The following is a 26599-nucleotide window of genomic DNA, read 5'->3' on the forward strand; positions in this document are numbered from 1 at the left end:
GCGGTGCACCCTACTTGCATATTCAGCGCTTCCGTGAACTATAAAAACAAAGTAAGGCTACAAAAGCGAATCAGCTGATGAAAAATCTTTAAAATACGTGAGCATTTGCTCCAGAGTTCAGGAGCATAAGGTAAGAGTATAAGGTAAAGCTTATTCATATAAAAATGAGCAAATGCTTTTGCTTCTACCTTTTGCTCATGAGCAAAACCATATGCTCCATGCTCTTGCTCATGAGCATTTGCTCTGGTTTTATTCATATCGGCCAAGGTCTTCACTCCACCAATGTCGAACGATGTTGCTGAGCTGAAGGATCGCATAATCAATGTGGTCACCTCTATCGAAAGAGACATGCTAGGGCGTGTTTGGGCTAGACTTTTGTATTCACGTATCCCTTGTCACCAAAGGAGCATACATTGAACTTTAATAGATGTTGAAAAAGCTGTCTGATTCCCTGCATTTGCACGTACAAGTTTCATTTCGGTAAGTGGAATAGCCTTCCTGTAGTAAATTTTCGTAACCCCAAAGAACATTTTGAAACGCCCTGTATTTCAGTTGTATCGCCTCTCCTACCACAGGATAGTGATTATTAGATTATAAGCAAAAGTTGCATGCCTTTAAAGGCTCAAATAATTCCTAAATAATTAAATCATGAATTTTCTTTTCAATGATTAAACCTTGAAAGAGTACCAGTCAGAGTACCTTCAAGGCCCGGTTACACAACAGCGGGTTAAATTTTAACCGTGATTAATTTCATAAGAACCAATCAGAAGGCGTTTTTGAAAATACGGCTTCTCTGATTGGTTCAGAGATTTGATCAGAGAAGCCGTATTTTCAAAAACGCCTTCTGATTGGTTCTCGTGGAATTAATTACGGTTAAAATTAAACCGGCTGTTGTGCAACCGGCACTAATAGTAATTGTACTATAGTGAGGTCCACGTTATAATGGCAGTATTTGATTAACATTGGCGTTGCACAGGACCTCTTCCGAGCAGCAGTAAACAGAGTAAGAATAGCCATGATAGCAAACCTCCGTAATGGAGAAGGTACCTAAAAAAGAACAAGGTGTTGCTATCCTTGGCTAACATTGGACAGAGCAGGGGCCTGTTTCACCAAGGTACAAGTCTTGTTGCCAACCATGGTTTTGGAGAACAGCTGATTGACAAGCGTTTCACTAAAGAAGAATTGCAAACTTGTAGTTACAATGAATTTCTACAAGTTTACAAGTGATTTGCTTCTAACGAACAAGTGATTTTGCCTGTTTCACAAAAATGTTCATTGTAGCCAACAATTTTTGTAAAAATTACTTGTTCGTAACCATGAAATTTTGACCGAAGTGGAAAGCTATGTAAAGGTTTTACAAGTGATCATTAAAATTATTTAAAACATTCAATAATTATTTCTAATATTCAAAAATGCCCAATAATTCATTATTTTGGAAATATATAATTGGAAAATTTAATTTAATAAATCTCCAAAATAGTCATTAATGTGTTACCTCTTAGGTTATGTATACTATAGTATATGTACTGTGTAGGTTACAAATTCAACAATAAATGAAGTGGACTGTACAAAAAACATTATATTGCTTTCAAATAATTTCAAAGTAATTATTAAAAAGTACATATAATTTTTTTAAAGCATGAAAAAAGAAAATTATCATCAAAATAGGTTATGTTTACTTTTGGAGCACTTGTAGACTTGTAAAATTGTAAACTTGTAGATCATAGATTTTTGTGAAACGTGAGTACTTGTCAAGTTGTAACTACAAGTACTTGTCCGTAACCATGGTTGGTAACAATGCTTTTACCTTTGTGAAATAGGCCCCAGATAGCGCTATCCTTTTCTTGCTCCGCAACGTATCTAGATCGTTTTTCAAAAATGTAGAAACATACCTAACCTAACCTAACCTAGGTAATTAAGATATTTGATCTCAATTATGAAAATTTTATTATTAAAGCATTAAGCATTATATTTTTGTGACGAATTGTAATTAATAATTTTTTAACATAAAATAACAGTCAATATTACATCAGATATACCGAAATCAGCTATCTTTCATGGAAGGCAGTGGCAAGGCAGAGAATCGGCAATGCTGTTCTCCTTTCTTTCTCCACTGCCATTATAACGTGGACCTCACTACAATGTAGGCTATGTCACGTACTCTCCTAAATTGCAATGTTATGAATTTTTCCATGGTCTGGTTGCACAAAAGTCTGCTGAATTTTAATCGTGATTGAATGACATGAGAACCAATCAGAAAAGCTTATTTTCAAAAATGGTTTTTACTTTTCTTGAAAGGAATAAATATAAATGTTAGGCACTACTCACACTAGCGCGACTTGAATCATACGACTACAGTCGCGGATACCAGACTTTCTTAACTTTCAACTTGACTTTTTTACTTTCCTTGCCCTATTACCATAGGTAAGGAAAGTATTGCTTTCCAAAAAGAAATTTGAGGTACCCTAATTTCATGTTTTCTATAAGTTTCAATACTTTCCTTGCCCTATTATCATAGGTAAGGAAAGTATTGCTTTCCAAAAAAATTTAAGGTACCCTAATTTCATGTTTTCTATACGTTTCAAGGTCCCCTGAGTCCAAAAACATTATTTTTGGGTGTTGGTCTGTGTGTGTGGGTGTGTGTGTGTCTGTGAACACGATAACTCCGTTCCTAATTAACCGATTGACTTGAAATTTTAAACTTAAGGTCCTTATACCATGAGGATCCGACAATAAGAAATTCAATAAAATTCAATTCAAAATGGCGGATAATGGCTAAAAAACCATGTTTTTCACGATTTTCTCGAAAACGGCTCTAACGATTTTCTTCAAATTAATACCCTAGATAGCTATTTATAAGCCCTATCAACTGACATGAGTCTCATTTCTGGGAAAATTGCAGGAGCTCCGTAATATTCCTGAGAAGAATGAATTTTGTTGAATTTCTATCACGATTTTCTCAAAAATTACCGATTTTTTTCAAATTCATATCCTGTATAGTTATATATCAGCTCTATTAACTGGCATGAGTCTCCTCCCTGAGAAATTAACAGGGGGTCCACTCCATCCTTGAGAAATTTACTTTGTAACCTCCTTCTCGTGCGTCAGGTAGGTAGGTAGAGCAGTTTATTCAAAATAACATATGTCGATATTTTATTTGTAGAAAAGCTGTTTTGACAACTTTTAAAAAATCCTCAAATTTCATAATTCAAACAAAGGAAAATGTTCTCTGAACACAATCACAATAGTATAATCGTAGTTTTAATTATTTAGCCGCCAATCGGCATAATGTTATTCCCTAAATTATCCTCGTTAATGAGCAAGGAAAGTTGTGTGAGTGTACCACACCAGATTTTTCTGATTGGTTCTCATTGCGTTTAATCGTTATTCATCTTTCCCGAAAATGGCTTCTCTGATTTGTTATCGTGGCTTTTAATTGTGATTAATAATTTGAAGGGAATTCGAATGTAATTTTTGTACATTCGGGACCATGACTTAATACGTATCAATCACCGTCAACGTTTCATGTTACCATTCGAATTACGGTTTAATAACTAAGGGCTGGTTTCCGAGCTCGGGATTTGGCTAAGTTCTAGACTTTAAACAGCTGGAGTAAGAAAATTGGCTTTCCGAAACGGGGCGCAGTCGTTGTCATTGTCAAAGCCACGTTTGAATTAAATTTCAAAAAAAAACTAGAAAATTAAACACAAAATAAAATAAAGAGAAAATAGTGTGAAGTTTCAGATATTTTTAATTATTTAGAAATGTTCAATTTCGTTAAGGGAAAACGTTTCAAATTATAGAAATGAGAAAATAAAAACTGCAACTACTGTTATAAAAACTGCGACTACGCCCTGTTTTGAAAAGCTAACTTTCTGACTCCAGCTGTTTAAAGTCTAGAACTTAGCTAAATCCCGAGCTCGGAAACCGGCCCTATAAGTCTAGATTTTTCATATTTGTAAACTTTTGTGTGCCATAAAAGCCAAAAGGTGAATTACTAATATATGCTACTTCAAATTATAGTATTGTGAATGAATAAATAATTTATTTGTTTTGTTTTCCTTTCCAGCCAGTTTAGCAGAACTGGATTTCACACTACTAGTTGAAGCTACTATGGCGTCAACTGAGGAATTCCTCGAGTAATATCATCAATATCTCCATCAACATTGTATACATTTTATCAATATTGGCAACTTCATCATCATCATCAACTGTTGTCATCGATATTGGCAACATCATCATCATCAGTTTCAGCATCATACTCATCATGGGACCTACAACGGTTCATCAACTGGTATCGTTTTCATTTTTTAGTTTTAATACTATATCTAGTCATTTACATGTACCCAGTACCTTTTAAACTATATTTTAATTGAATATTTAGGCTCAACTCACACTTACGCGACTCAAATCGAGAAGAGAATGAGACTCTATAGTGAGGTCCACGTTATAATGACAGTATTTGATCAACTTTGGTTTTGCTATCCTTGTCTATCATTCCACAAAGCAGATAGCTCTATCCTGTTTTGTATCAAATTATGATGTTGTGTATCAAGTTGAGTTTGATACTGTATCATATAGTGGTTGTTCTTGTTCTATAGAGAGGTCCACGTTATAATGGCAGTATTTGATCAACTTTGGTTTTGCTATCCTTGTCTATCATTCGACAAAGCTGGTGGTACTATCCATTTCTAGGTCCAATTATGTTTTCGACAGTGTAGAAATATAATTAATTAATTCAGAGAATCGGCATTGCTATTTTTCTATCTTTATCCACTGCCATTATAACGTGGACCTCACTATAGTCTCTTCTCGACGCAGCATGTGTTTTCAAATGGCGACACTCAGACCAGTCGATTCTAGTCTCCGCGATATCACGACTGTGAGACTGACTCGAGCATCAACTCGACATTTTGTTCGAGCCTCGACTTGAGTTGCGTAGCACCGTCCATTTTTAATGAAAGTGAGGTTATGTTTTATGAAAATGATGTTTTATCATCTTAGATAAGTCAATAATAAGAATTAGATGAGACAATAATTATTTGTTACATGCAAATTAGTGACGAATTGGATCTTACATTTTTAATTGACCGAGCGAAGTGAGGTCTAAGATTCAAGTCGACGGTTGTCATTTCTCTTAATGTTTGAATGTTCGAATGTTTATATGTTGCGCATTTACGGCGAAACGCGGTAATAGATTTTCATGAAATTCGACAGATATGTTCATTTTTAATTGCGCGTCGACGTATATACAAGGTTTTTGGAAATTTTGCATTTCAAGGATAATATAAAAGGAAAAAGGATCCTCCTTCATACGCCAATATTAGAGTAAAAATCAGACTATAGAATTATTCATCATAAATCAGCTGACAAGTGATTACACAGATGTGTGGAGAAGCCAGTCTATTGCTGTATTTCCATAAGGTCTATAGTTTTCAATCAGGTACTTGTGGATGAGAATACTGTTCTACTGTTCACAGAACTACTAGTAAAGTAAGGTTAGAATTGGAGTAGCATGGATCTGAAGTAGTGACAATGAGCAAAAAAGTGTTGAGGTCGAGAGACTGGATTATCCTCGACTGGAGTCTTACGATTTGAGTCGAGCTAGTGTGAGTTGAGCCTTAGTATTGAGTAATTACAGTGGAAAATAAGACAACACACGTGTGCTAATTTACCAATTTTTGAAAGTTCAGTATTTGAAGTAATGTTTCATATTATTCTTATGATCTCAAGGTTTTCCAAGTTTGTTTTTAGCTCGCAATGGGGCCGCGTTTATAAACGATGCTTAGACCAAGATACAGTAATAAAAAGCTTGGCATCAGCTGATTAAAAGTGAATTGCTCATGTTCGCGGCGCGTAAATCTGTACGCACCTTAAGAGAGACCAAAATCTACAAATGATATTTTCTACAAAATCTACAAATGATATTTTCTGTAGCTATGAATAATATATGTTCCTCAAGTTGAGGAGACAGGAGACATATGTATTGGAATTGAATTTTTGTGCCTCAAGTCTAAACATTACTACATGAGGCTCTTTCCGCAATGAGCATTCATGCAATATGAGGTGGCACATTTCTAGTTTAAATCGGCAGCTGTTCCGATTTAGTTTAAAATTTCACTGAGTAAACTGTTCTAATGTTTGAGAGATCATCTCTTACATGTTTGTTACTTGATCTTTTAATCAATGGTAGTGATAATTATTGTGAAGGCAATGATGTACTTTTGTTGAAAGTAATTCATTATCTTCTATCTATATAATATCCAGTTATTAAAAATGATGAGAAGCGCACATGAATCATAAGATATTGTGGTTAATTGTCTATTCAATTTTACTATTCACTATTTGTATTTAAGTTAGTTTAGTTTAGATTTTCATTGTCATTGATTGTAATCAAGATTTTAGTTCCAAAATCATAGTTATGTGAAATGGCGTTTTCACCCCATTCATTTATAGCAATGACAGTTACAGTTCTCACCATTTTTCAAATTTCTGCAGCATTCTATTAGACTCCACTTGGGTGTAGTTTGACGGTTTCAAAAATGATTCAAGTGTTGGGGATGGATGAGTGCTTAGAATAGCATTACCTCTTGTCCTGCCCTATCTGCCTTCTCCTGTTTGCAAGCTACCTGCCAGTAGTCTGTCTTCATGACTCGCGCACCAATCGTATAACCGCAGATAATTTTTTTCTCATGATGAAATAAAATAAGTACCGTACTCTTTTCATATCATAAAACATCTTCTACTCAGCAATTTTGTATTGCATCTTGGACTGCGATTATGAATTCACTATATTCGACTATGAATAAAATAAAGACTAGCACTCTATTTTTGGAGATTTTGGTTTGAATGGTACGAGATCTTTTGGTTGGGTTGCCATCCTCAGGTTGTGATATTAAGTTAATGAACTGTAATAAGCAAATAACCAACCGGCTTTGAAAGAGAATTATTCATAAATTGAAGATTAGCACTATATTTTTCAAGTTTTTTGTTTGAATGGTACGAGATCTTTTGGTTGGGTTGCCATTCTCAGGTTGTGATATTAAGTTAAGGAACCGTCGTAATAAACGAATAACCAACCGGCTTTTGAAGAGAATTTTTTATTTCAATATATTAATAGACCGAATCAAGATTACAGGCGATGTGTGCTCTATGAGATCTGGCAACAGACTGACTCAACTAATATCTAGTAATAACAATGCACTACTACATCAGCATTATATAGGGGGTTGCCAGATGTAACTTCTCCCCTCTAAGTGTGAAGCTATCCTCAGCTTCAAAAATAAAACAAATTAAGTATTACATGACAATCATGGATTCATTTGTTGTGAAAACATTTAATTAACTTTATCATCATCCACTCCAGTATTAAATTTATTTGATTTAGAAAGTTTGTGCCCAAGTTGTTTAAATAACAATTATTATCAATAAAATTACAATCACAGTAGGCAATAAATAATTACAACAATTTTGAATGAACAAGACTAAGAAATTGTCAAAAACTACAGATTTAAAGACCGGTTCCGGTTATTACACCATTGTTAATCTCTGATAAACAATTGGTTGGAGATTGACAATGGTGTAGTAACCGAAACCGGTCTTTAAATCTATGGTTTTTGACATTTTCTTAGTCTTTTTCATTCAATATGAATAATTACCACAATATAAACTTCTCAACTACACAAAAAGTGAAATTACAACAATTTAATGGTTTTATTGTCTCTTCATCAATAATATCAAGAAGGTTTTTTAGATGATGGTTTGTTGATCCATTCTGAGCTGTGATGTATGAACACACGGTTTTGATGTTTTTTTTACAATCACGTACAGTCAATCATTTAAATTCATATTTTATTTATTCACTTATTGTCATGTGGCTGTGTTGCCAAGCCGCCTCTTGCTGGAGCACTGGCTGCTTGCATAGCGTCATGGGCTTGTACCCTTGTGGCACTCTCAACGCCTTTATTTTGTCAAAAGATGAAACATGTTGTTCTGTGTACCCAATCATTTTTGCTACAACATGCAGTGTATTCATAAAAAATTGACATTCTACAATTATGTTGCTCAAACATTAAAAGCTGCCATCATTTCAGGAGGATCAGTATCTCCTCATAACTCAACTCCATGGAGGATGATTTTATCCTTTCTCTCAAAGCCAATAATGTCAGTTCTCGGTGCAAGAGCCTGCAGACTGTACAATTGAGCTTATACAGGGTGCGGCAGCGAATCGGGCGATTTTAAAATAAGTGTGAAAAATTGATGCTGTTGTTTTAAAAAAATTTATTAATACCATAATAATGTACATAGAAAAGCATTTATATTTCACTAAACTAATTCAATTTTTGAAAATTACGTCGGCAAGGTGACGTCCTTCTCTCTCATCAGGCATTCGTCAAGCCGCCGATGAAAACTGTTCATAACGTCCCGTAACATTTGCTGTGGTATTCGTGCAATCTCTTGACGAATATTTTGTTTCAGTTCATCCAACGTCGTCGGCCGTTGCTCGTAGACTTTACTCTTGAGGTAGCCCCACAGAAAAAAGTCACAGGCCGACAGATCGGGCGAACGTGCGGGCCATGGAATCATCCCGTTTCGAGAGATTAAACGATTAGGAAAAACGCCGTTCAGAAGATGCATACTCACTCGGGCTGTATGACTTGTTGCTCCGTCTTGTTGAAATAATGTTTCATTGTTCATCCCGTACTGGCGTAGTTGAGGAAAGAAAAATGTGCGTAACATTTCTGAATACCGCTCAGCATTAACAGTCACAGTTTCTCCATGTTCATTTTCGAAAAAAAATGGTCCGATAATGCCTGATGAAGACATGGCACACCAAACAGTAACCTTACAGGAATGAAGAGGTTGCTGATGGAGTTGACGAGGGTTGGTGTCACTCCAGTAACGGAAATTTTGTTTGTTAACATATCCAGACAGGTGAAAGTGTGCCTCGTCACTCATCCAAAAATTATGCACGATGTCTTCATTTTCTTGAATCATAACCAAAAAACGTTCACAAAAACACCGGCGGGCTGCGAAATCATTCCCATTAAGAGCTTGAACAACTTGCAGTTTATACGGATGATTGTGCAAATCTAACTGTCCTGTCAGAGAGTTGGAGTGCGACGCTGTGACGGCGAGCGGAACGACGAGGGCTTCTTCCAACTGCAACTCGCACACGTTCGATATTTTCAGGAGTCCGGGCTGATCTCCTACCACCACCTCTTCTTCTGTTTGTTGATGCAGTGGCTTCAAAATTTGCAACCCACAACTTTATTGCATGTGGTGTAGGCACTGGCCAATTACGATGTATCGCGAATTGTGTTCGAAAACGGCGCTGGGCAGCTGCATAACTACGGGTTTCGTAATAAGCCTTTACGGCGAACGCACGTTGTGGGTTAGTCCAACCGTCCATTGTTACTGAAATGCTTTAAACCGGGGAACGTGTTCGTGGCCTTGGCTACCCCCACCTTTCCATTACCAGCCCACACTACCCCCTCCATAATCGCCCGATTCGCTGCCGCACCCAGTACTATTAAAACCTTGGTATTAGATAGTTATTTCATACAAGTTAATAATACTTGTACAATGAACAATTATATGTATACAAATAAAATCAATATTGGATAATAATTCTTGGAGGAGTACTCAAGCTGAAGTTCCCATCACTACTGGTGCTTCTGGTTCAAAGTTTATACATCCAAGATCAATTAGTATTTATTTCAGAAGTCCAGTAACACTGGTCATCTTGAAAACCGTAAGATATTTCATTTGAGCATAATCAAAACTACTATAACATACAGTATTATGACTATACATCAAAAATTTAAAGGTAATTTCATAGTTCATGAGGCAGAGATTATGCTTTTAGGAACTACAATTTTTTTTGTTAAAAAAGGTAGTATCATTTTTTGAAGATGTAAGAAGGATGAGATACTTTATTAGAATTGAATTCGATTGGCCTCGACTAATAAGTGAGTGCTCGATTATAGTTTTGACTACACATTAAAAAATTTAAAGGTAATTTCATAGTTCATGAGGCTGAGATTATGCTTTTAGGAACTAATTTTTTTTTTGTTAAAAAAGGTAGTATCATTTTTTTCAAGATGTAAGAAGGATGAGATACTTTATTAGAATTGAATTCGATTGGCCTCGACTAATAAGTGAGTGCTCGATTCTAGTTTTGACTATACATAAAAAAATTTAAAGGTAATTTCATAGTTCATGAGGCTGAGATTATGCTTTTAGGAACTACAATTATTTTTTTTTTGTTAAAAAAGGTAGTATCATTTTTTTTAAGATGTAAGAAGGATGAGATACTTTATTAGAACTGAATTCGATTGGCCTCGGCCAATAAGTGAGTAATCGATTCTAGTTTTCAGTCAGTCGATTAATAGCCTACCAAGCTATAGATATAAACTTATTGATTATGTGATGATTGACGTATTCATCTGGACTATAAACTTTTTCTTTTTTGAGACGTAGTTTGTCTATTGCTCCAAAATCTGAGTCTGATACATGGCCTGGTATGGGATATACAATTTCCACAGAGTCAAAAATTCTTCTAACACACAAGGTACATGAATAAATATCGGTTTTAGTTTTGAGAAAAACAGTTATAATAAATATTATCATGAATAAATTCTTCTAACACACAAGGTACATGAATAAATATTGGTTTTTGTTTTGAGAAAAACAGTTATCACAGAATAAAACCAATTTTTTCATTTCATCTGTTTTGTTGTTCTCAATGAAATCCGCCAAACATGTTAAGACTTCATCAGGTCCTTTTGCGGCATAGTGTTCAGAATACAAATACATAGTGGCACTCCTGGTTGGAATATTATGTATTCCAAAATTATTGTGTATCCATAACTGGCGCTTGAAGTATTCATCTTGAATATTTGTTACAGGCAATGGGAGGTTCTTCTGAAAGTCGAAAGATATTGGGATTATTACCCTCATTATCCTGCTTGTACAGCTTCATTCTTTCAAAGAAAATTTCAGCATCTTTCATGGTGAGCATCACGCTGAGAAATAATACTCTCTTTGTCTTTATCTTTTGCAGTCTCCAAATCAACTACAAACTTCAAAGATGTCTTTTTTGGGAACCCCAAATGTTAAGTTGAAGTCTTCATTGAAAATTCGGCGGAAAATTTCATATGAGAGTTGTACATCTGGATTTTCATTCAAAAAATACTTGTGAAGTTTCAAAATAGTTAATTGAGGGTCCAAAAAATTTTTTTAATGAGATTCTAATCTACAGTAGTGTGACTCAATATTAGGAATGTTTGTCAAGTATTGGTGCACTTTATTTAAAATACCTGCAGAAGTGCGTTTTTGGTTTCCATGTCTTCCTCGACCATCAGTTATAGGCTTATCCGGCTGTTGCACTTTGCATGTTAGGCGATCACGCTTAATATTTAATGCAGCTGTAAACGCTGCTTGGCACAATGTAACATTTTTATTGCTTACTGTAATAGAATACGAAAAAGCACGTCTAGGGCGAGGTGTGGCTTTGTCTTCACGAGGTCGGTGACGCTTAATATCTGCTACTTTAAGTTGGTGTTCGGCAGCTGAACCGGACAGACGTCTAGTAGGAGCTCCCGTATTGTTGCTGTCAGCAGTTATTAACAGTTATTAGTTTGGAATGTTATAGTACTACAAGTGAATGTGTAATTAACCAGAAAGTTAAGGTGAGATAATAGTAAGTAGTGATTCGGGTAAGCACTGGGCTAAGCCCTGGCCCTGAGGGGGCCATTTAAATAAATTATTTAGTGGAGTAATGAATTGACTCAATTTAGCATTGGATATTGGGCTAAAACTAAAAGTGTTTTTCTTAGACTGATTATAATCTCTCAATGTTAATTGAAATTCATTGAACATTTCCTATAGGATTCAATTGTTTAGTTAATTTATAGTATTGAAATTAATTAGAATAAGTCCTTGAGCTTGGTGTAAGTAATGGGGTCCCTCAGGGATCAGTCCTTGGTCCTTTGCTTTTCCTTCTATATATTAACGACTTGCCACCACACCTTGAGCCAGCACACTGTGTTTTATACGCTGATGATGTAAGTATTTTATTGAAAAGTAACAGTCAGCATGACATGGAATCTGAAAGTAGAAGAGCTCTTCAGAAACTAGAAGAATGGCTGGCCTCAAATATGTTGGTACTAAATTACAATAAGACTAAGCAGATTCCATTCAGGACGGCTCGGGAAGCAGTATTGGATACGAGAGATGGAAACATAGGTTCAGCAAACGAGGCAAAGGTACTCGGAGTAGTGCTGGACTATGAACTCTCCTGGCGACCTCAACCCAAACTAAACTCAGCAGTATTTGTTCTTAGAACCGTGAAGAAATTGCTGGATGCAGGAACGCTTAGAAGTGTTTATTTTGCTGTGTTCCATTCTCTTCTTTCATACGGTGTTATATTTTGGGGCAATTCAACTCATGCAATACATATATTTAGGATTCAAAAGTGGGCAGTTAGAGTGATGGTGGGTGAATCTATTAGAGCAAGTTGTAGAGATTATTTCAAAGAGTTGAAGATTCTCCCACTACCAGGTGTATATATTTTAGAGGCTCTTTGTTTTATTGATAGGAATAAAGATAGGTTCAATACAGGAGAGTTGTTCCACTCATACAATACCAGATATAGACAAAACCTCAGAGACGACATTCATCGAACTGGTATGTATGAGAGGGCGGTAAAGAGTGCAGGAATTCGGCTTTATAATTCATTGCCAACACGCATAAAAGCTCTTACAGGTGAAAAGTTCAGAATTAAGGTGAGGGAGGAGTTGTTGCAGGTTTGTCCTTATTCCAGTGAGGAATTCTTTTCGCATTATAGAATGCAAAGATTGACGACTTAGATTATAATTGACAAATCCTTATACCCCTTTCATAGGTGGTCAGTGGGATGAAAAAAAATGTAGTTAGTTAATAATTGTCATTATATTATAGGTTAGGAATTAATTCATAGTAACTAGTATATTGCCTATGCTATAGGCATTGGGCAGTGACCTCTGTCTTTGGTCAGCAGTTTGGCCAGCTGCTCTGCTACATAGACAAAATTTTTGCCTGGGAAACTCTAATAGTGCTGACTGGTGGGGTTACTGCAGGTCATACTGACTGTTACTTGCGCAATATTGGACTGCTGAGTGGGAGTACTGGTGGTGGGAGAAGTTTGTGAGAGGGGATAGCTTTAGCAGGAGTAGGGATATTAAGAGTGGGAGAGCAGGCCAACCATTCAGGAGGGAAATAATAATTCCCTGTGTGGGAATAATAAAAAAATAAGGGGAATAATAGGTGAACAAAATATCCCTGTATTTACCGAGTCATCATTTTTTGGACTTGTAATTTTTTTCTTTCTGTTTCCATAGCTATTGAGTGCATTGTGTTGCACTGGATGTACTGTCATTGTTAGTTATAAGGCTGTGTAATAAGATTTTTGTTGAAGCTAATACTTTATGTTCCAGGGTTGTAATCCTTGTTGGTGACCTTGTGGTCTTGTTTCTTTTTGTTAGTTCCTATAATTGTGTTGATGACCTTGTGGTCTTGTTTCTTTTTTGTTGGTTCCTATAATTGTGTTGGCGACCTTGTGGTCTTGTTTGGTCCTGTATTGTGTTGGTGATCTTTTAGAATAAGTGAACTTTTATCCGGTATTAGTTGTTAGGATACATTAGAAGATAGGATTCAGGGTCATTGTATGTAGCGGTGGTCATAGTCAGCACCATAGTGGGATCAGTTGGCTCTCACTAGTGGAAGTTTGTTGGGCTGGACAGGGACTCGTTGTGCGAGGGGAGAGGGTCTCTGGGATAGGTGCCACCGGCTGATACTGATGATGCCATAGCGCAGATTCACGACCTGGCTTATCATTACGCGGAATGTGCGGAAGACATCAGATTATCAGACAGGGAGGCTATTGCTTCGTTTTTCAGTGACTGTGTGGAAAATCGGAATTGGCATAGTGCTGTTGGCTGTCTGGGGATCGGAATTGGCATATTGCTGTTGGCTTTCTGGGGATCGGAATTGGCATATTGCTGTTGGCTGTCTGGGGATCGGAATTGGCATAGTGCTGTTGGCTGTCTGGGGATCAGAATTGGCATAGTGCTGTTGGCTGTCTGGGGATCGGAATTGGCATAGTGCTGTTGGCTGTCTGGGGATTGGAATTGGCATAGTGCTGTTGGCTGTCTGGGGATCGGAATTGGCATAGTGCTGTTGGCTGTCTGGGGATCGGAATTAAATACATAGTAGAATCTTGTGTGGGAGTAATGTATCCGAACGACGGGCGAAGCGTGCCAAGAGCCCAATATATGCCAGTTGATGAAGAGGCCCAGCGTGGAAGTCTGGTTAGAGTAATGGAGGAAAGTGTAAAACTAACCAGACGGAAGAATGGAAGTGAAGGCTCAACATTTGAAGCATTTGCTGAAATTGGTGAGAGACTCAAAGTTAACGTGGGTAATGCTGGAAATTTGTGCAGGGCAGAAAAACAGATGGAATGGGAAAGAGAACTAATGCTAAGAAAATTGGAAGTGGACAGATACTATAGTGAACGGCGATACCTGGCTGATCAAGCAGAGGAAAGAATTAACCGAGGGAATGCAGTGATGGAACAACAAAGAATGAAGGAAAGGGCAAAATCCATACAAGCTGAAGGCTCACTTGGAGCGTTGTACCTCCAGCTCGGCGGTGCAAACTGACAAGAGAATGCCAGGAGCATTTGTCATTGGCACTGACAAGCTGAAACTATCTAAGACACAGGCAGCTAGGGCAATTCTCTATCTTCAAGAACAAGTAAAGAGACTGAAAGAATATATGAGAAACAGAAGGCTACGGGTTTAATAGAAGCAAAGATAATTGAAGATGATGCACTGTCTCTGAATACAGTGACTACCAGAGCACTTGATGATGGGGGGCTGCCGGGGAACTGGACTACCATGAGAAGAGGGACGAATGATAGACTAGAAATGAGGCTTAGAGGTGGCGCCAATGAAGACAAGGACACAGCATTTGAGGATAGTGCCAGTTCCAAAAGGAAAAGGTCCGAGGATGAGGCTGAGCCTAACAAGTTGATCAAGATAGACCCACTGGTGGAAGTAATGGAGAAAATTGAAGTGATTTACAACTGGTTTGATGATACCATAACTGCAAGAGGAAACAAAAATAAAATTGAACTGGAAGTTGGTAAAGGAATGGCGGATGAACTAAGACGGGATGGAATGGTGATGGCTAAATCAGCCAAAGGTGGAAGATATGAGGGTTCTGGGGATCTAAAAGCTTCTAACCGACAGATTGGCTTTGAAATACTGCCAATAAAACTGATATGTAACATTACAGTCTGGGTATTTTAATTTGAACATTTCATACATAGTTTTAACTGATGAACGAGCATCCAAATACTCTATTTCACGACTAGTGTAATGAGATTTTTTACAGGGTAAGATGAAATGTGATCAAATATTTAATTTGAACATTTCATACCTAGTTTTAACTGATGAACGAGCATCCAAATACTCTATTTCACGACCAGTGTAATGAGATTTTTTACAGGGTAAGATGAAATGTGATCAAATATTTCCTGGCAAATTTCACATGAAATAGTGTTAGCACTTGCATTTTTACCACGTTTATCTTTCGGTGTTTTTCCCTGTGGAGTAGATTTATAAGTCTCTCAACACGTTTTTTTGTTACTCCATGGGCCTGGAGAAGGCAGTTTTACATACCAGTAGTCGTTTTCCCTTACAGAGAACAAAATAATTAGCAGTAAAAGTTTTTTTTATAAATCTGTTGATTCTTTTGGACGTTTCCGCTCAACTGGCTCGATCTCAATCAACCTCTGTAGATGAAGATTTCTTCAATTCCATACACTAGACTAAGAGAAACAATATTCATGTTTAAAAAACTGAATTTAATGGAGAAAAATAATACAATTTTTATTTTTAAGATTAAATGAGTGAATGAATGAGATTTTGTTCAAGTTTAACACTTCTGGAGCAACTAAATCCATACACTAGACTAAAACAAACAAAATTCATGTTTTACATGAGAAAAATAATAGTTTGAAGAATTATTTACATAATTAGAATTATTTAAGAATTATTTTCTTGATTACCATAAATGATCATTTCAACTCATACAAAAAAGTGTGGCGCCCTCGCTTTATGTCTATAGGCTATACAATTCTCACAATTTGTGAAATATTTAAATCCATCTCATCAGAATTGATTGGGAAAACAAAAACATTTCCTGCAGTCTTCATACTTTTTCTGAAGAAACTAACTGAAAGTTCATTTTTTTCTGGCCTTGTATTAATCACTTTTGCATAGAACTGTTTTACTGCTTCCTTTTTAGTCCCTGCATCAAAAAGCAGTTCAACAATCACAAAAACATCATCTGGTTTACCAGCTATTTCTTCCATCTTCACCAAAGTCCTTTGAGCTTTTGTCTTGTTTTCAGGTTTCAATTCAGGTTCTTCAAAGTTCCCATCACTGGAGTCACTTAAATTTAGTTCGTCGGAATCTTGAAGAGAGAATGCATCCTCGTTGTCACCACTAGATTCTGAAGAGTCCTTTCTTGCTCTTTTCAAAACACTCTTCTTAGCTGGCTTCGAAGTGCTTGGCTGAGGCTCTGTTGGGTCGTCAATAGATCTGTCTTTCATGTCATCCGGCTGCACACCAACACCAGGTGAAACATTCAACTTCTTCTTTCTTTCTTTCTTTGCCTGTTTGTCTGGTCTCTTCTCCTCTATTTTTTTGCAGGAACGACTGTAGAGTTGCAGCCCAAGTGCTCCCAGAATCATTCAAGGTTTCTTCTCGGTTCACATTGGATCCACTAGGAAGCCTCTTCAGAACCTGATCTCTGTCAAGAGGTGAAATTCCTGATCCTTCCTTCGAAGTAATGTTCCTTTTATATTTTTCTAAATTTATAATTCCCTTTTTCCTTTTAGGTGGTGGAGGATTAATATTGTCGTCACTATTCACTATTGTCACTATCCATAATAATAATTATATTGATAAAATCCTAATTGAAAATTTCAGCCTTCGAGCTATTAATTATGTAGGTTATGTAGAGCTGAATCCTAAACAGCTGAAGACTAGTGTTTAACTCAAGCAGCATAATGTAGAGTGCAGCACATGTCCGTTCTGGGCAGAAAGGGAACATATCCTGGAGATGTCCCTTTCTGAACTTAATATAAATTTTAGGTCTCGTTCACAATTGATCTATGTGCTGCATCTGTCCCCTTCTTGCACTAAAAGATGCGTTTAAAGAAGCTCTCATAGAATCCATCAAAAACAGTTTAAAAAAAAAAAAATGGATATGTCCCCTTTCTGCATTTAGCTATATAATTATATTGTAATAATATACTGAGCTCTAGTGTAGCCTACAATGAAGTTGGAGAGTATACGGTTTATAAGGAAAAGAAACTATAGGTTACAGTGTAGGCCTATCATATCATTAATTTAGTCTGCGCGCGCTGCTGTGAATAAAATTAAGCCAACTTTTTGCCCTTGAAAGAGTTTGAAACTCTCTTAATTAGAAAATCTAAACAGAAAGAGACTGGCTAAAATAATTATTAAAATTTAGTGCTGGCCTAATTTTATTTTATTAAAATAGACTATTATACTTGGGTAACCAACCAAGATTTTTCATTCACACAGCACGAAACGCGCTCGTACTGGTTATAGAAGACTATCTGGTAGTAAAATTATAATAGTCTACAAGTTCTTATCTTACCTGCATAGTTCCTTGTCTCATTCGGAAATGAGATTTGAACTCACTGGCGCGCTATAAATAGGTACAATGTTTTCAAAATCCCCTACATTATGAGGCCTCCTTTCTCTTCGATTGTTTAATAATCCTTCTAAAATCCCCATTTGTGGATTTCTACCTTGTTCTGCAGCGACTAGAACTGTCATTAAAACGTTTAAGTTTACATCAATATCATCGTTATCGACATCTATTTCTCCTAACTCTTTGAAAATAATTTCATTTATGACAGCACGAGCCATCATTAATTATTAGAAAAACTTTATAAGGAAAAAAATGATTAGCCTAGTACTTTTATAAAAACTAATCAATACTCCAGTTTTGTTGTGATAAGATAACATAGGTCTAAAATGGTAGTAGGCCTATTCACCTGATGTAGTCAACATTACATTTTTGATAAGGTATGTTGCAACCTACATTTTATTCTTTGTTTGGCGTTTGACTTTGTCTTGACCCTCCCTCTCACATTCCTTATGGCTTGAGGTTGTTGGTGTGCTGTGGGTCCACTTCAGCCCTCCTCATACTTCCGTGCCACAGATTCTGCATGCTGCTCGGTTCTAGTGAAATCCGAAATGGCATTCTGAACAATGGATAGTTCACCGTGATTGGGGTCTCATTATATATTCATCCTGATCCAGTTCATCTTCTAGTTTTTAGTCAATCGATTGATACCAAACTATAGATATAAACTGATTGATTAGTTGCACTCACTCGCATCACGAAGTCGCGCATTTTTTTGCTCGCCAATGGCGGGGCGTCGTCCCTTGACTGAGGGACTAGGCGGGCTTTGCCCAACCAGCTGGCACGCCCGTCTTCCCAGACAATCCTGTACGTGATTCTTGTAACGTTGTTCCGAGTCACTGCAATCAATTATTACAAATTCAGTTTAAGGAACTAAAATTTAGGTTCAACAATCATTTATTTTTTGAAAAAAAGGTAATATCATTTTTGAACTGTACCCATACAAATGAAGTCATGAATAATAATCAATTCGTGCAGTAAATCGTTGATTCAAGTAATTTTAATCAAACTGATTAACAAAAATTATGTTTTTCAAAAGTGAAAGATTTGTCACATCATCTAAAAAAATTATTTTTGGTTTTGATGTGAAATACACTCACCTCCATCAATGTCAGAGAGTTTTTTTTCAGAAAGTTGAAGCCACTTCTCTCTCCAACTTTGCACTGAATCAAATTTCTCTCATATCTGATCAGTAAAATCAGTTAGGTCTATCTAAAGGGAGTAAAAAGCTCTTTTTTCAACCAAGTGGATACTATTGGAATGAAGTTTTTATTTGGTTTACCCCTTACTGTGAGCAGTAATTTATTGAATAGTAGGTTTTGCTGGTACTTATGATTTTTTAATGTTTTACTTAGACTAATATTTGGTGTGACTAGGTGTTCTCTATGTCTGGTCAGATATTCATGTTGGTGACGATGTCTTTGAAAATCATTCAAGTTAATCTTCACGTGTATTAAATTACAGTATCTGTTCATTGGTTGTAGAGTTTGGCATTTCAGTAGGTATGAAGTCCAAGAGATGTGTGGGGATAGTGTACATGTAACATATAAGAAATTCCAACTAAGCCGGGAATAATGCCAATCTTGGTTTTGGTTCTCATGGACTGAGCTCACTTGATGATATTGGAGAGTATTAAATTTGGAGAAAACCTATGAGAATAAAAAGGAATGAATAACTAATTATACAAATGTTATCTTATAATACTGATGAATTTTCATTCAAAATTGTTTTGATGAATGGTGATGGAAGCACAGCTGCAGGGAATGAGTCTGAGGTCTGAGTGCCGTTCTGTGGTCGCTGATGCTTGGTTCACATTCAAATAGAGTAATCATTCATCAATGATCACTAAGAGATTCCAAAATATGCTGAATGGACACTTGAAACTTCAAGTATTCCGAAAAATTAATTATGAAAAAACATAGAAATTGAGTGCTTGAAAGTAGAATTTGATTATATTTATTCAAAATAAATTGCGTTGCTTTTCAAATTGATCTTAATCACTTGTAATCATGAGGTAGAATCTAAGCTAATGTATTGAGCTGGTGAATACGATTATTGTTTGAGATTATTGACAAAATTAATGCTTAAGGAGCAGAAAGACATGTTTTAATGCTGGAACATGGTCACTGTTCGCCAATTGAAAATTGCCAATAAATTTTTCTTAAATAATATTTTCTAAGCTTTTTTGAAAATTGTATTTAGATTTGTTCTCATAGCATTTAATCCCGGTTAAAATTTAATTGGCCTTTGTGCTATCGGGTTATGGGGAGACCTGCATTTAAAATGCCAAATAGCTGTTATTGTCTCATCAACTGTAAAAATAACTGTAATATAGTAGTTATACACTTCTTCTATCAATTTCTTATGGACGTGGAAAGATATTAATATTCTACTATGCGTTTAGAGACAAACAGTTTCCTGGAAGGTCTCATTTCAACTTTGAATTTTGAAAACCAAAGATTGACCATTTCAACACAATAAAACGTGAGTGATTGAAACATGATATCTTAAGGTGCGTACAGATATACGCGCCGCGAACAAGAGCAATTCACTTTCAATCAGCTGATGCCAAGCTTTTTATATCTGTATCTTACCGTTTCTGTAAAAATAAGATATAGTCAGCTGATTAAAATTGAATTGCTCATGTTCGCGGCGCGTATATCTGTACGCACCTTTAGCTGATTGAAAGTGAATTGCTCATGTTCGCGGCGCGTATAAAAAGTGTATAAAGTTATGTATAAAGGTGTGTACACCTTTATTATTGCTGATAATGAATTCTGGTGTGTTGTTGTTTTTACTAGTGTATCATTTTCCATGTAAACTGGAAATCTCAGTCAACCTCTAAATAGATATTCCCTCATTTATTGTTGAATTCTCTTCTGGCACAATCGAATTTCCAATTTATCAGCAAAACGGTTAACATAAGGTCGCGTCGATCTTTGATCAGAGGATCATGGCCTGGACTATTAGAAGGTATGCTACAGTAAGTTGTCACGCTTACACGTGACATCATGGCGATTGGTCTATTGGTCCAATTTTTTGTCACTTTCCTCTACCAACCACATGATACATACGTGAACAAACCAATCAACTGTCTGTCATTGCTATAAATATGAATTCTAATTTAGATAGATCATAATAAAAAATTAACTGTGTGTCATTGCTATAAATGAATTCTGGTGTGTTGTTTTTACTAGTGTATCATTTTGTAGCTGTTATTGTACTAATTTACAAGATTGAATAGATTAATGGATTCTACTAAAAACACCTCTGTAATATGTTGATGAATAAGTAATATTTTTGAGATCATTATTGAATATAATTGTGAGCCTCAGAGATTGTCGGACGACACACAGAAAAAACCTCTGATTGGCTGATTCTCACCAACAGCTTATTCTCAGCCAATGATTGGGCGTTCTGGGTGTCGTAACGATAAATTTCGGCTGACAATAGATAAGTGTGAAAATGGCCAGTGTTCCATTATTATGGATTTTCTGATAATAAGAATTATAAGAATATAGGTAATGTTCTCAATACGATTACTGTACTTTGAAATGAAGAAATTCTGTCGGTCTGTTCATAGCATTTATACATGTTATTTGAATCATTATAATATTTTATATAGAAAAACTACATAGTACCTTTTTATATAAACACAACTAGTTTTATTTAGCTTTCAAGCCATTTTCAAGTGTCCATTTTTCAAAATGAATTATTTTCAAATAAAAAAAAATATTTCATATATTTACTATTCATAGTATATAAATGTGTATATTATTATTGGTGTTCCACTAAATTATATTTCATTCTTTTTAGATCGTTTTATATATTTTTTTAAATTTTATTATTTTCTAATATTGGTTCACTTTTTATTCGCCATCACTCAAAATTCAAAATGTTTTTATTGCCGTGAACAAATACATGTTATTGACAAAGTCATCAGGCTAACCTATGGTTGAGTTCAAAGCCACTGATCAATTCCATCGGGTTTTTTTCACGTTCAGTAAAAAACCTGATCACAGATTAGTGATCACAGATGAACCACAGATTGGAAAGTCGGCTAGTATCTTGACGCCATAATTCGCCATCTTGAAAGAAAGTGTAGCATTGTAATACAGCAGTAGTTTTAATTTCTAACAAGATGATGCAGTCATGTGTCGTGGTCTTGGTGCACTCAAATCTTGGTTAGATTGATACCTTCTATTTTGTGTGTATTCTGTGGCTGAACGGTTGCTCATGAGTCATGACTGACAGATGTTTCCCTTGTTGATCATATTTTGTAAACAAAACTAGAACTTAACCTATTTCATTGTAATCAATTAAAATGGAAAACCATCAGGTGATTGGAGTAGTTTTAAATGCTTTGTAAAATACATTAAATGTTATTGAATTTATGTAATCATGCATTTCTCTGCTCCCAAATGCATTATAATGGAGTCCATCATTTGTAAACAACCTCATATTCAGCCATGTATGTTTACGTTCAGCTACTCTATTTACGTTCTTTTCCATCGGTGGAAAAGTACGATTAACTGATCAGTGAACGAACCGGATATGACGTTTTTTTTTTCTTATCAGTTAGATCAAAGACCTTGAAGAGGTATAAACGCACAATACCTATGCCTTCCCAATGCTAGCTCGTACTTGAAATTAAAGGTTCCATTGAGGTATTTTAGTGTGAGATATTATATAATATATATTTTTTGTAATATTATAGATCACAAAAATCTTCAAGATCTTTAGTATGTAATAATCTTCTAGGCTGTCCCCTTAATGGCCGATTTCAATTCCAAATAATCTAGCGCTGCATGTGAGTCTATGCATCGTTCAACGACAAAACAGTACATCGTTCAGAGCCACGTTCACTCACCGATCTCATCGTTCACTCACCGATCAGTGGCTTTGAACAGTGGCGTACAGATTTACGCGCCGCGAACATGAGCAATTCACTTTTAATCAGCTGATGCCAAGCTTTTTATATCTGTATCTTACCGTTTCTGTAAAAATACAGATATAGTCAGGTGATTAAAAGTGAATTGCTCATGTTCGCGGCGCGTATATCTGTACGCACCTTAATACATACATCATGGTGTAATATCACCGAAACTAGTTGTTCAACTATTTTAAAGTTTTTTTTAAAAATAAAGGGTGCTATAAGATTTTATTTTGTTTTATTAATTTAAAAGTAGCCCATGTCAATAAGTGTTTTATCATACATACATTATACTTACATTTTGAATACTCAAAAACAGAGAAATATTATCACAGCAAACAGTTCCGGTATATTCATAACAATAAATTACATGTTCCTATCAATTATATTTAAGCACTCCTTAGAAGTCAATGTCGGTGTGCTCGAAAAACTCTGCAATAATATCAAAAGGGTTCCTTAAAAGCCATTCATCTAATTTGTGAAGGAAAATCTTCTTTGAATATTTGTTTAAGGGGTTTGAAAACTTGTTATATAGAACCGTATGACTTTTGAGAGATTTACTCAATCTGCAATAGTCTGTACAAATTTTCCCATTATTATTGCGAGTGTCATGCTTGTGAACATCTTTATTAAAAGTCAAATAGGGTAATTTTTTCAAAGAGAATGTCACTAGTTCTGAAATCTATAAATGCACTATTGTTTTAATTCTCAATTCAATAAAAATCGGTTTGCAGTGATCCAGAGAAGCTGAGTCATTCATGATTCTGACCACTTTCTTTTGAAGCTTCAATATTTCATCTACCCTAGACGAGTTACCCCAAACAAGCAAAAAATACTTGATAATAGACTGGAAAAATGCAAAATAAGCCATTTGCGTTCACACATTGTTTCAGTCGTTTAACGAGATAGACTATAGTGAGGTCCACGTCATAATGACAGTACTTGATGAACTTTGGTTTTGCTATCCTTGTCTATCATTCGACAAAGTCGGTGGTACTTTCCTTTTCTAGGTCCACAACGATGCCAATTATGTTTTTGACAGTGTAGAAATATAATTAATTAATGCAGCGAATCGGCATCGCTATTCCTCTACCTTCATCCACTATCATCATAACGTGGACCCCACTATACCCTAGATAGCCTAGTTTTGAGATAATCTATGTGTTTACCCCATGACAGTTTGTGATCAACCTCAACTCCCAGAAACTTCACATGATCGACTATATCTTTGTCACAATTGTAAGGCTTAAGACTAAATATAATATTTTCTGTTCTATCTTTATTTAAAAGATAACCGTTAGCTGTAAACCAAACGCCTGCCTCATCCAATGCAGTGTCCACAACATTTGAAAGTTCAGTCATATCATTTGAAACATTAAAAAATGTTGTGTCATCTGCGTATAACTAGGCCTACTTGTAACTCATACTAAACTTTCCCAGCATGCTACTGTATGATATTGATTTCATAGTTCGCTAATCCACAGTAATAATATTGGTGAAATAAGTCTGACAGGTTGATGATGTTGAAAGTATATAATTGTAATGATTGTTCATTCAAAAATCACAATCTGTGACTATTCAGGGAAACCTCAAATATGTTTTTGTTTGTCTTGCCTCAAAAACTATTTGTCTTGTCATTTTGTGAATAATATTCAAGAGTTTGTCTAGTCTTCCTAGCTCCGTGTTTGAAACAATAATGAATGTATGTGTATTAAACATTTATAAAAAAAATATTGTGAAAGTATTATTAGCGTTAAAAATGAATTGTATATTTTTATTATTATAAATATATATGCCAATCATAAATCTTTATTAGTCTGCATTATGAAGTATATTTATTTGTCAACTGTGATTATATTTATTTATTTATTTGTTTATTCCATTAGCATTACAGATCATAATTATAATAAATATAATATGATTGGGAGAAGACAACAGGCATAGCCCAAAACTGTCTTCTCCCAAATTTTTACAAATAAAAGTTTCAAAAAAGAATAAGGTTAAGATTTCACTTTCACTTCAAAAAGTCCAATTTCCACTTCAAAACTAATGACTAAACTAAAAATTTTGAATTTTGATATTTAAAAACTGATTAATAACAAAAATATTTCACTCAACTCTCTACAGATTGGAAATTTTTGAGTAATTTTGCAAAATTTTGAGCCAGAAAAGAAACACAACACTTCACATTATATTGAAATCCATCAAGTATGTCGAAAGATATACATTATACTGCAGTATTCGATTATAACTTGAGTTACCCTCTGTTTTGTGCAATAAAAGCGTTTCCTATTGTTGATTTATTGTCTTTCCAAGTTGAATGTTGATTTTAGAATAATAGATATCGATTAGACCTATGTGTTTATAAGATGTACAGTTTTTATATTCTTATATCGTATCATGCTTTTTGATAATTTGTAATGTATATAGTATTCAATTAAAAATAAAAACCTGATTGCTTGTCTAAAAAAGAGTCAATTATTATTGAAACTGAATAACCAATGCTAAGAATGTTCTATAAAAGATAATATCGGTAAAGCTGCGTTTACACCAAAGTTATTAATAAAATGTTTATTTCTCCGTCCTTATAGATTCTATTAGATTGAACATAGCTTATCATACTCATGATGAACATTTATGTGTTTTTTCAATCTAATAGAATCTATAAGGACGGAAAATAAACGTTTGTTCTAATATCATTTTGTAAACGCAGCTTTAGTTAACAGAGAATCCAACTGTATGCAACCGTTATAACACAATGTCAATGAGGAACTAAAGCAACGAGAATCTGTCATCAATGGAATTACTTCATTTACGTCATAAATGAGCTGCTTGACCAAGTCACTCAAGTTTAAATTTGAAAAATCTGGTGTGGCGCACTCACACAACTTTCCTTGCCGTTATGAAAATTGATCACCTGACGTTAGTGTTCACGCGCATCACAAGTCTACTATTCAAATATCTGAGCCAGCTAGTGACAGGACAATAACGCTGGAGACACACGAGGTCTGCTATCTCTTCATAGTGGATGATTTGATAGAATCAACAGTTTGCAATTGAATAATCACATTTTCACGAATTTCTAGCTTATTTTCAATTTTAGGTGAAATTTACTGAACATTAATTGTAGAGATTTTCATGCTCAATCTTTTCCACTTGAAATTTTTTGTTTAGATTGTATCTCAAGCCTGATAATTAAGGATCTAAAATCAGGAGGAGCGCCTGAAATTTTTACAGATATGGGACTTGTGGCAGTTGATATTGAAAATTGAAGGTTTTCAATTCTGATATATTCTCAATATTGAAAATTCAGGTTTTCGGGATTCTCTCAAAAACGGTTCCAACGATTTTGATCAAATTTACACCTACAATAGACATTGATAAGCTCTATCAACTGCCACAAGTCCCATATCTAAAAATTCCAGGAGCTCTGCCCCATCTATGCAGAGTTTGATTTTAGATTCCCAATTATCAGGTTTCAGATACAATTTAGACAAAACATTTCAAGTGGAAAAGATTGAGCATGAAAATCTCTACAATTAATGTTCAGTAACATTTTTACCTAAAATTGAAAATAAGCTCGAAATTCGAGAAAATGTGATTATTCAATTGCAAACTGTTGATTCTATTAAATCATCCACTATGAAGAGATAGCAGACTTCGTGTGTCTCCAGCGTTATTGTCATGTCACCAGCTGGCTCAGATCTTTGATTTTAGATTCCCAATTATCAGGCTTCAGATACAATTTAAACAAAAAAAATTTAAGTGGAAAAGATTGAGCATGAAAATCTCTACAATCAATTTTCAGTAACATTTCACCTAAAATTATTGAAAATAAGCTCGAAATTCGAGAAAATAAGATTATTCAATAATATT

The 26599-nt window shown here is 35.3% G+C and overlaps 1 protein-coding gene across 1 annotated transcript in view; it reads left to right on the forward strand.

The window, feature by feature from the left end:
- The window catches only part of LOC120350081 (protein pigeon-like), a 62468-nt gene extending 58045 nt beyond the window's left edge, over positions 1-4423 (forward strand). Inside the window, exon 18 of the mRNA XM_039422234.1 lies at positions 4070-4423. Within this exon, the coding sequence (XP_039278168.1) occupies positions 4070-4143 (74 nt within the window). The 3' untranslated portion in view covers positions 4144-4423. The remainder of the gene's footprint in view (positions 1-4069) is intronic.
- Positions 4424-26599: the final 22176 nt, after the last annotated feature.

The sequence above is a fragment of the Nilaparvata lugens genome, chromosome 2, assembly GCF_014356525.2.
Source record: "Nilaparvata lugens isolate BPH chromosome 2, ASM1435652v1, whole genome shotgun sequence".
NCBI classification, from domain to species: domain Eukaryota; kingdom Metazoa; phylum Arthropoda; class Insecta; order Hemiptera; family Delphacidae; genus Nilaparvata; species Nilaparvata lugens.